The sequence below is a fragment of the Salminus brasiliensis genome, chromosome 18 (genome assembly GCF_030463535.1).
Source record: "Salminus brasiliensis chromosome 18, fSalBra1.hap2, whole genome shotgun sequence".
Classification (NCBI taxonomy): Eukaryota; Metazoa; Chordata; class Actinopteri; order Characiformes; family Bryconidae; genus Salminus; species Salminus brasiliensis.
In genome coordinates, this window is record NC_132895.1 from 33,423,054 (window position 1) to 33,436,760 (window position 13,707).

A 13,707-nucleotide genomic window follows, 5' to 3' on the forward strand; every position below is an offset into this window, starting at 1 on the left:
ATTGAATCCCTTCATGGAGTCAATTAGTAAAGTCACTTGAAGCTTCAATGCACTTAATGATTCAATTTACTAAACGCTTAATTCTGAAAGAGTCAGTAATTGTAGTCATCTTCCTGATCAGTGTGTGTGTGTGTGTGTGTGGGGGGGGGGGGTCCGAAGCCTAACCTGAACCTGTAGTAAATAGTAAAAAAAAGCAATTAATATAAATAGTAAAGTAGAACATCAAGTAAAGTATACAGAAAGTGCTTCATACTGCCCACTCTAGGAATCGAATCAAACCAATCACTAAAATGTATCCTTGGATTCACTTGAAAGTTCACTTCCCAAAGAAACGATTTGGGAATCCTCATAAATACACTTCAGTAGAAATGCTGCTTGGAAGTATTTAAAAAGTGCCTGAATCACTCAAGTGATTCAGTTATTCGATTCGCTCCGACTCGGGAATGCTCCAAAATTCTACAGAACCCACAAAGTGCCTGAAACTGCCCACTTTAAGAATGACTCGAATCAAATAAGTCACTCAAGTGATTCCGTCATTTGATTCACTTCGACTCAGGAATGCTCCTAAATTCTACAGGACTCACAAAGTTCCTGAAATTGCCCACTTTAAGAATGACTCGAATCAAATGAGTCACTCAATTGATTCTGTCATTTGATTCACTTCGACTCAGGAATGCTCCTAAATTCTACAGGACTCACAAAGTTCCTGAAACAGCCCACTTTAAGAATGACTCGAATCAAATGAGTCACTCAAGTGATTCCGTCATTTGATTCACTTTAACTCGGGAGTGCTCCTAAAATCTACAGGACTCCCAAAGTGCCTGAAATTGCCCGCTTTAATAATTACGAATTGATTCCAACGAATCACTCAAGTGATTCAGTCATTCGATTCACTTCGACTCGGGAATGCTCCTAAATTCTACAGAACTCCCCAAGTGCCTGAAACTGCCCGCTTTAAGAATTACGAATCGAATCAAATGAGTCACTCAAGTGATTCAGTCATTCGATTCACTTCGACTCGGGAATGCTCCTAAATTCTACAGAACTCCCCAAGTGCCTGAAATTGCCCGCTTTAAGAATGACTCGAATCGAATCAAATGAGTCACTCAAGTGATTCAGTCATTCGATTCACTTCGACTCGGGAATGCTCCTAAATTCTACAGAACTCCCCAAGTGCCTGAAATTGCCCGCTTTAAGAATGACTCGAATCGAATCAAATGAGTCACTCAAGTGATTCAGTCATTCGATTCACTTCGACTCGGAAATGCTCCCAAATTCTACAGAACTCCCCAGGTGCCTGAAACTGCCCGCTTTAAGAATGACTCGAATCCAACGAATCACTCAAAGTGAATCAACTATTCCTTCCTTTGCAAAGAATCGACTCGCTGAAGTGACTCATCGGACGCATCGCTGCCTGACAGCTGGAAAGTTGAGGACTAGGGGGAACTCTGCCCCGCCCCTCCCCTCGGGCGACCAGTGAGGGGCTCGTGATTTCCATATGGGCGGGCGCGCGCTGACTGACAGAATGTGGGAATGCGGGAGTTTTGCTCCTCACTTTTGGCTCCGAGCAGTTTGAGTGACGCCGGAGAGCAGGGGGCATCATTTCAGCTGCGAGGAGGAGGAAGACTGGATAGAGCAGCGGAGCGGAGCGGAGGAGAGAGGAGCGAGCGAGCGCGAGCGCGAGAGAGAGAGAGAGAGAGAGAGAGAGAGAGAGAGAGAGAGAGAGAGAGAGGGTGCCCCCCATCCGCAGAGGACCTAGAGGAGACCACCAACTTTATGGCCGCCTGAGAGCCTCCGTTCTCCCGCCTCCTCCTGTCCCTTTCTCCGCCACTCTGCGGGGCTGTGGACTTCTCTCGCCCCTCGCCTGCGCTCTGCAGCCGCGCGTTCTGCTCCCCGGTCGGCGTGACTAACCGAGCCTCGCTTAGTGCGGGACAGCGCTGGCGACCATGGACACCCCTATACAGTGGAAAGTAAAACGGAGGCTAAAGCACGCGGGGCTCAGTTTGGCGGTACTCCTGCTGCTCGTGACCTCGCGAGCCAGCTCAGGTAAGACAGCGGTGCGGCCTCGCGCAGGGTTCACCCCCTTCACCTTTACCTGTCCGGTCCGGCTGCTTCAGCTCCGGTCCCGGGGGTCCTGTCTCACAAGGGGGGGCTGAGGTTTGGGCGCAAGTATGGTGGCTGCGCTCCAATAAGCGTTCCTGCGTTCTACTTAGAACCCTAGGTAGGCACCCTAGTTTCATGTTTTTTGAGTTTTATGAGAATATGTTCTGGTCAGGAAAATAACACTAGAACCCTAGAACCCTAGCTCGACTCCAATAAGAACTTAAGCATTCTAGCTAGAACCAGTCCTAGACTCAAATAAGAACTTAAGCATTCTAGCTAGAACCTGTCCTAGACTCAAATAAGAACTTAAGCATTCTAGCTAGAACCCGTCCCAGACTCCAATAAGAACTTAAGCATTCTAGCTAGAACCAGTCCTAGACTCAAATAAGAACTTAAGCATTCTAGCTAGAACCCGTCCCAGACTCCAATAAGAACTTAAGCATTCTAGCTAGAACCCGTCCCAGACTCCAATAAGAACTTAAGCATTCTAGCTAGAACCAGTCCTAGACTCAAATAAGAACTTAAGCATTCTAGCTAGAACCCGTCCCAGACTCCAATAAGAACTTAAGCATTCTAGCTAGAACCAGTCCTAGACTCAAATAAGAACTTAAGCATTCTAGCTAGAACCAGTCCTAGACTCAAATAAGAAGTCAAGCATTCTAGCTAGAACCCGTCCCAGACTCCAATAAGAACGTAAGCATTCTAGCTAGAACCAGTCCTAGACTCAAATAAGAACTTAAGCATTCTAGCTAGAACCCGTCCTAGACTCAAAAAAGAACTTAAGCATTCTAGCTAGAACCCGTCCTAGACTCAAATAAGAAGTCAAGCATTCTAGCTAGAACCTAAACTGCACTGAGAACATATGCATTCTATCTGGATCACTAGCTAACCTGCAACTAGAACAAGCATTCTGTCTAGAACCCTTAGCAACTTTTTTTCGTTAGAACTCTAGATGGGAATTCTATCTGGAACACGAGCTAAACACTTCAATTATGGCAGAAGCATTCTGTCTAGAACCCGTGCTAAACTGCAATGGGGACACAGGCCTTCTAGTTAGAACACCGCAATTAGAACACAGCCGTTCTAGTTAGTACCAGATCTACACTGCAGTTAGAACTCCCACTAGAACACGGTCTAAACATTTCAAGTAGAACTCAAGCCACGGTAGCTAGTACCCTAGCAGACCTGCAGTTATCACACCTACATTCTAGCTAGAACACTAGCAGAGCTGCAGTGAGAACACATAACGTTTTAGCTAGAACCTTGGAGAAAAAAAGTTAGGACCCAGCAGTCTTGAGTGTAACGCTAGCTAGGTGCTCTAGTCAGAACACAGGGTCGGTTATTGGAGCGCGGCCCGGGCTGTGTGCGCTCCATCAGTGGGGGCGGTTATAGTGAGGACTCGGAGCCGCGGTCCCTCCTCTGAGTCCGGGGCATCTGCATCTGTAGCCGCGCTGCCCGGTTTAGGGAGCAGCGTGGAGCGATCGGCAGTGGGACACACCCAGAACACTGGCCCGAGTTCGGGCTCTGAACCGAGCGCTGTTTGGGTTTCGCAGCCCCTCTGTTTCAGCGGACGTCCTGAACTGGAGTCAGGGGGTTGGGTGGGGGGGGGCTGTAGGGGTCTTTGGAATAAGGGGGAATGAGAAAGTGGTCGTTCTTGGGGGCTTCTCGGGCCGGATGGTCGTGTGGTTCTGCCCCGTTTAGGCAGAACCGGAGTCGGAGAGAGCGCGAGCGAGAGAAAGTGGGGCGGGGCTGGGGGGTGTGACCTGCGAAGGGAGGGCGGAGCCGCCGCGTGTCATCTCTCTAGCGCTGAGCGTTGCCAAGGGGACGGCGAAAGCGTGCTTTTAATAAACAAAGAATTATTATAAATATATATTTTTATTATTATTTTAAAAAATAAACAAAACAGATTTCTGCGTATTTTTAAGAAATACGGCGAATTTAGAGCCGAAGTTGAGGTATTTTAGCTGACTGCTTTAGCAGGACAGCGAGGGAGCTAGCGCTAGCTAATTTCCCTCAGTTCAGCTCTAGTTTTTTGCATTTTGCTCTTTTTGCGCGTTTAATGGCAGATTAATCCGGTTAATTCCGACATTAAAAGCTGAAAAGTGGTGTTTTGTTTTGCATTTTACGCCAAAAGAAGCTCAAAAAGAGAAGAAAAAGAAATGCTAATGCTAACAGATGCTAGCTAGGTGTTTCAGATATGTTCCAAAATGTGCAATAAATATATAAAATAAAATAAAATAAAATAAAAATATATATAAAAAATAAATATTGTAAATATAACAAATAAATAAATATGTAAAATATTAAATATTATTATTTATTATATTATAAGTTATATAAATTTGTATAAATGTATATTGTATTTGTATGTTATTATTATTATTATTATTATTATATGTCAGAATTGGATGAATCTGCCTGGCTTTGGTGTTAAACATCCTTCCAATGTAGAAATGTCCACTGGAGAAGCTGTGAGAGCGCGAGAGCAGGGTGTGGCCTAGAGAGAAATAAGGCCTCCAGATATTGAGCCCAGCTCCCGCTTCCTTCAGCGTGATCTCTAATTATGGCGAACGGCATGGTGCTGAAAGTGCGTCAGCTGAAATAGCAGCGAGCGGTTCTGTTCGGCCGGGCTTTGTGGGCTGCATGTGTGTTTTTATAGTCTGCAATAAAAAGGCCATGTTCAGGCGGCGGAGGACCGCCTCGACTCCAGGCTGTCCCGGGGAATAGCCCTCTCGCTCTGTCCGATAGCCCCGGAGCTCGGACGTGTTTCCAATGAGCCCTTGCACTTTTTTCGGGCCTGGTCCCAAATCACTTGCGCCCTGCTTAGTGCACTTTGTCCTGCGATGGCATGAGTCAGTTGAACCTCTGCCACGCTGTCATGTCATGTTCTAGGAGCTTAGCTTGAAGTGGGTCAAGCAGTTCCGTGGGGTCGCTGTGGGCGTGGCCACACAGGGTGATGCAGTGCAGTGGGCGGGGCCTCAGCCGGCATCACGTGGAATGGGAGGAGGGGGGCAGCAACACTTCCGACATCCCGCGTGGTCGTGTTTTTTTTTTTTTGTTGTTTTTTTTACAACACGTCGCTTCACAGCCTTTAGAGGCCGCACGACCGATTGAAGGTCTGGAAGTGTCATGATTGATTTAATTATTATTAATATTCAAATGCAATCAATCAATCAATCAATCAATAAACAATAAACCCCCAGTTTTTAATTGTAGTTGACGCTGTATGGGCAGTTACTGTACAATAGCTATAGCCAATTGCATGCTCTTGTTGCAGAAGGCAATCAAATCCTCACAGCAATGTTCCTCCTCCAGACTCTAGTCGAAAGTCTTCTTCTCTGGATAGTAGAGACAGCTGCTCCAACAGAAGCGGGATCTACTCTTTGTTTAATACCCTTGATTTCAGAGTAGGCAATGAAGGAGCAGGCGTCCCAATACTTTTGTCCAGCATCTGGCTCTGACTGGCTTCATCTAAAGCTAATTAAACTGTGTCTGGAAAGTCTGAGTTAATGAAACTCAGGCCGGTCCTGCAGTCGTTGGATTTGAGGTGGTTTTTGCGGGACGCGGGGTTGGATATTAGCTCGCTGTGATCTCCGCGGGGCGAAGCGTACGTGTTGTTGTTGTGGTGTTTAGTTTAGGTGGTGCGGTCGGGGGAGTTTACGGCCCCTTCGCTCCGCCGCAGCGCTGTTTTTCTCCCCGTCTTTAAAGCCCAGCTTTACGTTACGAGGAGCTGGAGATCCTGGTGAAAGCCACAGCGGCTCCAACCTCGCACTGTAAAAACATCGGCGTCAGCACCGTCTGCCGAAGTGCTCAGCTCCTTCCCTACGCCTCATTTATATTCGCGGGGTCTGAAGCAACGGCTCCGGCTCCGGCTCCAGGCGCTCGGCTGCTGCAGGCGTCGGCCCGGTCTTTATTAGGCCTGAGCATCTGGAAGGAACAGCGCAGACCCCAAGATCTTAGACCTGTCACCTCGAGGGGGCTGGACTCTGTGCCGTTGCTTGACTCTGTGTCGTTGCTGGACTCTGTGCCGTTGCTGGACTCTGTGCCGTTGCCAGGAATAGATTCCATTGTCAAACTCTGTGCCGTTGTTAAACTCTGTGCCGGTGCTGGACTCTGTGTCGTTGCTGGACTCTGTGCTGTTGTCAAACTCTGTGCCGTTGCTGGACTCGGTGCTGTTGTCAGTCTCTTTGCCGTTGCTGGACTCAGTGCCGTTGCTGGACTCTTTGCCGTTGCTGGACTCAGTGCCGTTGCTGGACTCTGTGCCATTGCTGGACTCTGTGCTGTTGCTGGACTCTGTGCTGTTGCTGGACTCTGTGCCATTGCTGGACTCTGTGCCGTTGCTGGACTCTGTGCTGTTGTCAAACTCTGTGGAGTTGCTGGACTCTGTGCTGTTGTCAAACTCTGTGCTGTTGTTAAACTCTGTGGAGTTGCTGGACTCTGTGCCTTTGCTGGACTCGGTGCTGTTGTCAAACTCTGTGCTGTTGTCAATTTCTGTGGAGTTGCTGGACTCTGCCATTGCTGGACTCTGTGCTGTTGTCAAACTCTGTGCCGTTGCTGGACTCTGTGCTGTTGTCAAACTCTGTGCGGTTGCTGGACTCTGTGCTGTTGTCAGTCTCTTCGCCGTTGCTGGACTCTGTGCCGTTGCTGGACTCTGTGCCGTTGCTGGACTCTGTGCCATTGCTGGACTCTGTGCTGTCGTCAGTCTCTTCGCCGTTGCTGGACTCAGTGCCGTTGCTGGACTCTGTGCCATTGCTGGACTCTGTGCTGTTGTCAAACTCTGTGGAGGTGCTTGACTCTTGAGACGGCTCACTTAAACCTGCAGCTTTTCATCATAAGACACCCCCTCTACACACACTCTATACACACTCTACACACACACACTCTATACACACTCTACACACACACACACATTCAGTAGAACCCTGAGGTTTATGTATGTGAGTGAGCAGTGAGGAGCAGTTCCTGTAGAATTACAGCACTCCACTCTACTGAGAGAGAGAGAGGGTGGAGGAGGGGTGGAGAAAGGATGGAGGAGTAGGAGTGTAAGGAGAGAGAGAGATAAGGAGAGAGAGATAAGGAGAGTGGTGGAGGGGTGGAGAAAGGATGGAGGAGGACGAGTGTAAGAGAGATAAGGAGAGAGATAAGGAGAGTGGTGGAGAAAGGTTGGAGGAGGAGGTGGAGTGTAAGGAGAGAGATAAGGAGAGTGGTGGAGAAAGGATGGAGGAGGAGGTGGAGTGTAAGGAGAGAGATAAGGAAAGAGAGAGAGAGATAAGGAGAGTGGTGGAGAAAGGATGGAGGAGGAGGGAGAGAAATAAGGAGAGAGATAAGGAGAGGGGTGGAGAAAGGATGGAGGAGGAGGTGGAGTGTAAGGAGAGAGAGAGAGATAAGGAGAGTGGTGGAGAAAGGATGGAGGAGGAGTGTAAGGAGAGAGATAAGGAGAGAGAGAGAGATGAGGAGAGGGGTGGAGAAAGGATGGAGGAGGAGGTGGAGTGTAAGGAGAGAGAGAGAGAGAGAGATAAGGAGAGTGGTGGAGAAAGGATGGAGGAGGAGTGTAAGGAGAGAGATAAGGAGAGAGAGAGAGATGAGGAGAGGGGTGGAGAAAGGATGGAGGAGGAGGTGGAGTGTAAGGAGAGAGATAAGGAGAGAGAGATAAGGAGAGGGGTGGAGAAAGGATGGAGGAGGAGGTGGAGTGTGAGGAGAGAGATAAGGAGGGGGGTGGAGAAAGGATGGAGGAGGAGTGTAAGGAGAGAGATAAGGAGAGTGGTGGAGAAAGGATGGAGGAGGAGGTGGAGTGTGAGGAGAGAGATAAGGAGAGGGGTGGAGAAAGGATGGAGGAGGAGGTGGAGTGTGAGGAGAGAGATAAGGAGAGGGGTGGAGAAAGGATGGAGGAGGAGGTGGAGTGTGAGAAGAGAGATAAGGAGAGGGGTGGAGAAAGGATGGAGGAGGAGGTGGAGTGTGAGGAGAGAGATAAGGAGAGGGGTGGAGAAAGGATGGAGGAGGAGGTGGAGTGTAAGGAGAGAGGAATGTGAGGATCTGCAGACGCTGGAGCTTCAGGTGGCCGAGTTCACAGGGCTAGGGGTCAAAGGTCAACTGCTGAGGGCCCTGACCCCTGATGATACTGCTGATGACCAGAGCAGAGCTTTACAGTTCCTCACCCCGAGGCAGTAGAACCTCTCTGAGTGTGTGTGAGTGTGTGTGTGAGTGTGTGTGTGTGTGTGTGTGTGTGTGTGAGAGCTCTAGTGTTACTGAGACTATAATAGACTGTGATGTGCAAACACACCCTCTGACCAATCACGGTTCTTCTCCTAGCTTTGAAATTCTCTGGTGTTTCAGGCGGGTTCTGTTGGGGTTCTGTTGGATGACTGTGCCATTCATGGGAATCGTGTGAATTTTATGGCAATCGTAATAAAGCATTAAGACACTCAGATCAGATCAGTATTAGACGATACTCAGAATTAAGGCACATAGATCAGATCGGTATCGGCTGATACTCAGCATTAAGGCACATAGATCAGATCGGTATCGGCCGATTCTCAGCATTAAGGCACTCAGATCAGATCGGTATCAGCCGATACTCAGCATTAAGGCACATAGATCAGATCGGTATCGGCCGATTCTCAGCATTAAGGCACTCAGATCAGATCGGTATCAGCCGATACTCAGCATTAAGGCACATAGATCAGATCGGTATCAGCCGCTACTCAGCATTAAGGCACATAGATCAGATCGGTATCGGCCGATACTCAGCATTAAGGCACTCAGATCAGATCGTTATCGGCCGATACTCAGCATTAAGGCACATAGATCAGATCGGTATCAGCCGATACTCAGCATTGAGGCACATAGATCAGATCGGTATCGGCCGATACTCAGCATTAAGGCACATAGATCAGATCGGTATCAGCCGATACTCAGCATTGAGGCACATAGATCAGATCGGTATCAGCCGCTACTCAGCAATAAGGCACTCAGATCAGATCGGTATCGGCCGATACTCAGCATTAAGGCACATAGATCAGATCGGTATCGGCCGATACTCAGCATTAAGGCACATAGATCAGATCGGTATCAGCCGCTACTCAGCATTGAGGCACATAGATCAGATCGGTATCGGCCGATTCTCAGCATTAAGACACTCAGATCAGATCATTATTAGCCGATACTCAGCATTAAGGTACTCAGATCAGATCGGTATCGGCCGATACTCAGCATTAAGGCACTCAGATCAGATCGGTATTGGCTGATACTCAGCATTAAGGCACTCAGATCAGATCATTATCAGCCGATACTCAGCATTGAGGCACATAGATCAGATCGGTATCGGCTGATACTCAGCATTAAGGCACATAGATCAGATCGGTATCAGCCGATACTCAGCATTGAGGCACATAGATCAGATCGGTATCGGCTGATACTCAGCATTAAGACGCTCAGATCAGATCGGTATTAGCCAATGCTTTAAGGGACTTAAGTACCTCAATGCTGAGTACCAATCTGATCTGAGTGCTGAATATCCACTGATACCGATCCGAATATCCGAATCCCGAAATGCATCGGTCGATACTCAGTAGTGCTCAAAGTACTCGGATCAGATCGGTATCGGACGATACTCAGCATTAAGGTACATGGATCAGTTTAATGGCCATAAAACAGCTGTGTGTGTGTGTTACAGTGTGTATAACAGTGTGTATAACAGTGTGTGTAACAGTGTGTGTAACAGTGTGTGTTACAGTGTGTGTCCATGTTTCAGGGCTTATGGGAATGTGTGGGCCGGTCCGTTCACACTTTGAGCGTTTGTGAATTCGTGACTGGGAGTGTGTGTGTAAGATTAGTCTCCATTTCACTGTGTTATGACACAAATCAGAGCTGCTGTGATGGTGTGAGTGTGTGTGTGTGAATGTGTGTGTGTGTGTGTGTTTAATGTTTTTTCCAGACTGTTTTCTTTTGTTCAGGATCACATTAGGAGCTCGATACACTCCACCACCCGTACACCCCACACACTGCAGGCCTGTTCTCAAGCATGCATGCGTATCTGCCTGAGTGTGTGTGAGCATATACCAGTGTGTGTGTGTGTGTGTGTGTGTGTATACAGGTATCGCTGGACATCGTCTGAGCAGCGTAAGAATCCGGGGGGCTTTATACCCCCTCTATAGCCCACGCCTGATCTGCTCCAGGTAGTCCTATTCTATTGGCAGTACTTCTTCTCTACGGAATGCATTCATTAGAAGGGGTGTCTGCAAACTTATGGACATAGTGTATAACTATGCTATACACCGCAATGCCAAAGCATTTGAGGGGTATATGAGGTATATCAGGGGGATGTGTGTGAGTGTGTGAGTGTGTGTGTGTGTGTGTGTGTGTGTTCCCGGTTCTCAGACATGCAGTGCTTTAGTTGTGGGTGTCGTCTTTCTGGCTGCATGAATGGGCCCTTTGACGGGGCCGGGAGCGTACGGACCCTCTCTGCTTTATTATGATTAACAGGATGACCAGGGGGGTCTGGGACACACACACACACACACACACACACACACACACACGCTGGCACAATTCCTGAACCAAATTCAGGGTCCCTTGGGGTTACTCAGACGTGCACACACACACACACACACACAGCAATGACATTCCCCACATACCTGTGTGTGTGTGTGTTAGCTTTAGCTCCCCACGCTAGCCCACAAGACCAGGTGGGCCAATAAGACGCCCACAGAACCGCATCTGCTCACTTCTGTAGTTCTGTATTCACAGAGCGAGCGGAGGGGAGAGCGCGAGAGCGAGCGGGCGAGAGAGCGAGGGAGAACATTTGCACTTTTAGAAAGACTCTTTTTTTTTTCTCCTCACATCTGGAAAGAGTCACGGAGCTGTCTGCTGATCCCGGAGAAAAGGGAGAGAGAGGGAAAAAAGCTGGAGAAAAAGGAAGGAATGTGTTCCAGATGTTTTTTTTTTGTTGTTTTTTTTCCCTCTCTCTCTCTCTCTGTCTCTCTCTCTCTCTCTGTGTCTCTCTGTCTCTCTCTCTCTCTCTCTCGCTGTCTCTCTCTCTCTCTCTCTCGCTGGCTGGTGGAACAAGGCAGCGAGGGGGAATGAAATACCGCTTCATTTACAGAACAGAAAAACACACAAGAAAAAGAGACGGAGGACGTCTCGGTCCTTTGGAGGACTTTGGGGTGGGGTGGGGAGGTAGCGGTGGGGGACAAGGGGGCGGGGCACACTACGCACCCCTGAAGTGTCCCAATCAGTGATCAACAGTGAACGATAAACATGGGGTCGGTTGCAGTCAGCAGTCTTCTCAACACTCTCCACAAGGGGGCGCTATTATATGGGTTCTTATATGTGTTATTATTATATATGATCCACTGACCTGTGATAGGGACACTAGCGCCCCCTGTCGTTGCCACTCTGCTGGTTACGTAGGTAATTACACATGTATATATGTCTAATATATAACCTGCAGTTTATACATATATATATATATATATATATATATATATATATATATATATAGAGGGAGAAACAGGGCGGGCGAGAGTGTGTGTGTGTGTGAGTGTGTGTGTGTGTGCGCGCGAGAGCCTGGTCAGAACAGTCTGCATCTGATTACACACAAAGTGTGAAAAGCCTGTTTTGTATTATGTGATATTGCCGTGGCGATGAGGCCTGGAATCTGAGCGAGATGGCTGTGTGAGTGTGTGTGTGTGTGTGTGTGTGTGTGGACTGGTGGACGGTGACCTCTTTCTGTGAACCCTATGCTTGCATACCACGCTTTCATCTCTGAAAGAGAGCATTATGGATGCTGGACGTTCTTTATGACCAGCACACACTCTCTCTCACACACACACACACACACACACACACACACTCTCTGACACACACACACACTTCCCACCGCTCCCGCCTGCGAATAATGTCTGTGAATGGTGGCTAGAGGGCGCCAGAGGGAGCCGTGTTGGAGCGCAGCGGTAAAAACAAAGGATCGGATTCCCAGACACCTTCTCAGCTCCAGCACACCTGGGTCGGCTTGAGAGGCATGAAGTAAAGGTCCGACGACGACGACGAAGATGATGATGATGATGATGATGATGACCATGATGATAAGCAGCTTGCTCTGATTGGTTCACAGCGGAACGCTCCACCTTCTTGCCAGCAGGCCCCAGTGGCTAATTGCCTTCGACGCTTATTTTAAAGCCGACTAAATCACAGAAGGCTGCAGCTGGCGGATTTGCACGGATGTGTGTGTGTGTGTGTGTGTGTGTGTGTGTGTGTGTGTGTGTATTGAGAGCTCCACACAGGTCTGGACGTGCCAGAGGAGCTATTAAACGTCTGGAAAAGCGCATGGAAAACTTCAGCTAACTGCCCATGGAACATCCCTCTCCAGCGGTAGCTCTGTGGTGGAAACCACAGCCACGTTCAGCCCCTTCCAGAGAGGCTAAAGGAGACATGACACACACACACACACACACACACTGCCCCGGAGTCTGGGTTTTGTCTAGGTCTGTGTGGCTCGTGCTTGGCCACTGGTGTGTCATCCAATGTCTCCAATCTGCTGATGTCATTATTTGGGTGATAGGCTGCAGCATCGCAGGACAGCCTTCCCAGCATTCCCTCCCTCGCTCAGCAGAGGCTCAGTCTCCACGTGACGGACCCCAGGTCCGAGTCCAGACCAGTCAAGTCAGAGTACAGATACGATTGAATCCAAGTCAAGTCCGAGTACAAATACTATTGAATCTAAGGCAAGTCCGAGTACAAATACTATTGAATCCAAGTCAAGTCCGAGTACAGATACTATTGAATCCAAGTCAAGTCCGAGTACAAATACTATTGAATCCAAGTCAAGTCTGAGTACAGATACTATTGAATCCAAGTCAAGTCTGAGTACAGATACTATTGATTCCAAGTCAAGTCTGAGTACAAATACTATTGAATCCAAGTCAAGTCTGAGTACAAATACTATTGAATCCAAGTCAAGTCCGAGTACAAATACTATTGAATCCAAGTCAAGTCCGAGTACAGATACTATTGATGGACTGCTATCTAGAACCTGGACCTTGTTCTTCTGGTGGTTTAGAGAGGAAGTGCAGTGTGCAGTGTGTAGGAGGCATCATGGGAAATGTAGTTTTTCATGATGTGCTGCGTTGTGTATGTCAGCGCCTGTAATCCAACAGCAGTGTTTTTCCCTTTGATTTGTAACGACTCCAGATTCCTCTGTGTGTGTGTGTGTGTGAGTGTGTGTGTGTGTGTGTGTGTGTGTGAGTGTGTGTGTGTGAGTGTGTGTGTTAATGAAAGGCAGATGTGAAGTGGGGGAGATATATAGAACACCACATGCTTACTCAGCGCGTTGGAGATGGAGCGAAGAGCTGAACCAAGAAACCAAATCACACACACACACACACACACACTCACACACACACACACACACACACACTCACAGTCAGCCAGAGACGTTAACCACTACAAACATTGCCTACCCAGAGTGCTCTACTCAAATTAACCGCACTACACTGGAACACCATGAGCGAGAGAGAGAGAGAGAGAGAGAGAGAGAGAGAGAGGGGGGGGTGGAGAGGGGAGAGAGCGAGAGAGTAAGAGAGAGAGAGAAAAAGAAAGGGGGAGAGA

General features: G+C 48.3%; 1 protein-coding gene across 2 annotated transcripts in view; it reads left to right on the plus strand.

The window, feature by feature from the left end:
• The first annotated feature begins 1,587 nt into the window (after positions 1-1,587).
• The window catches only part of col5a1 (procollagen, type V, alpha 1), a 93,099-nt gene continuing 80,979 nt past the window's right edge, over positions 1,588-13,707 (plus strand). For both annotated transcript variants that reach the window (XM_072662620.1, XM_072662621.1), the window contains exon 1: positions 1,588-2,046. In XM_072662620.1, the coding sequence (XP_072518721.1) occupies positions 1,947-2,046 (100 nt within the window). In that variant the 5' untranslated portion in view covers positions 1,588-1,946. The remainder of the gene's footprint in view (positions 2,047-13,707) is intronic.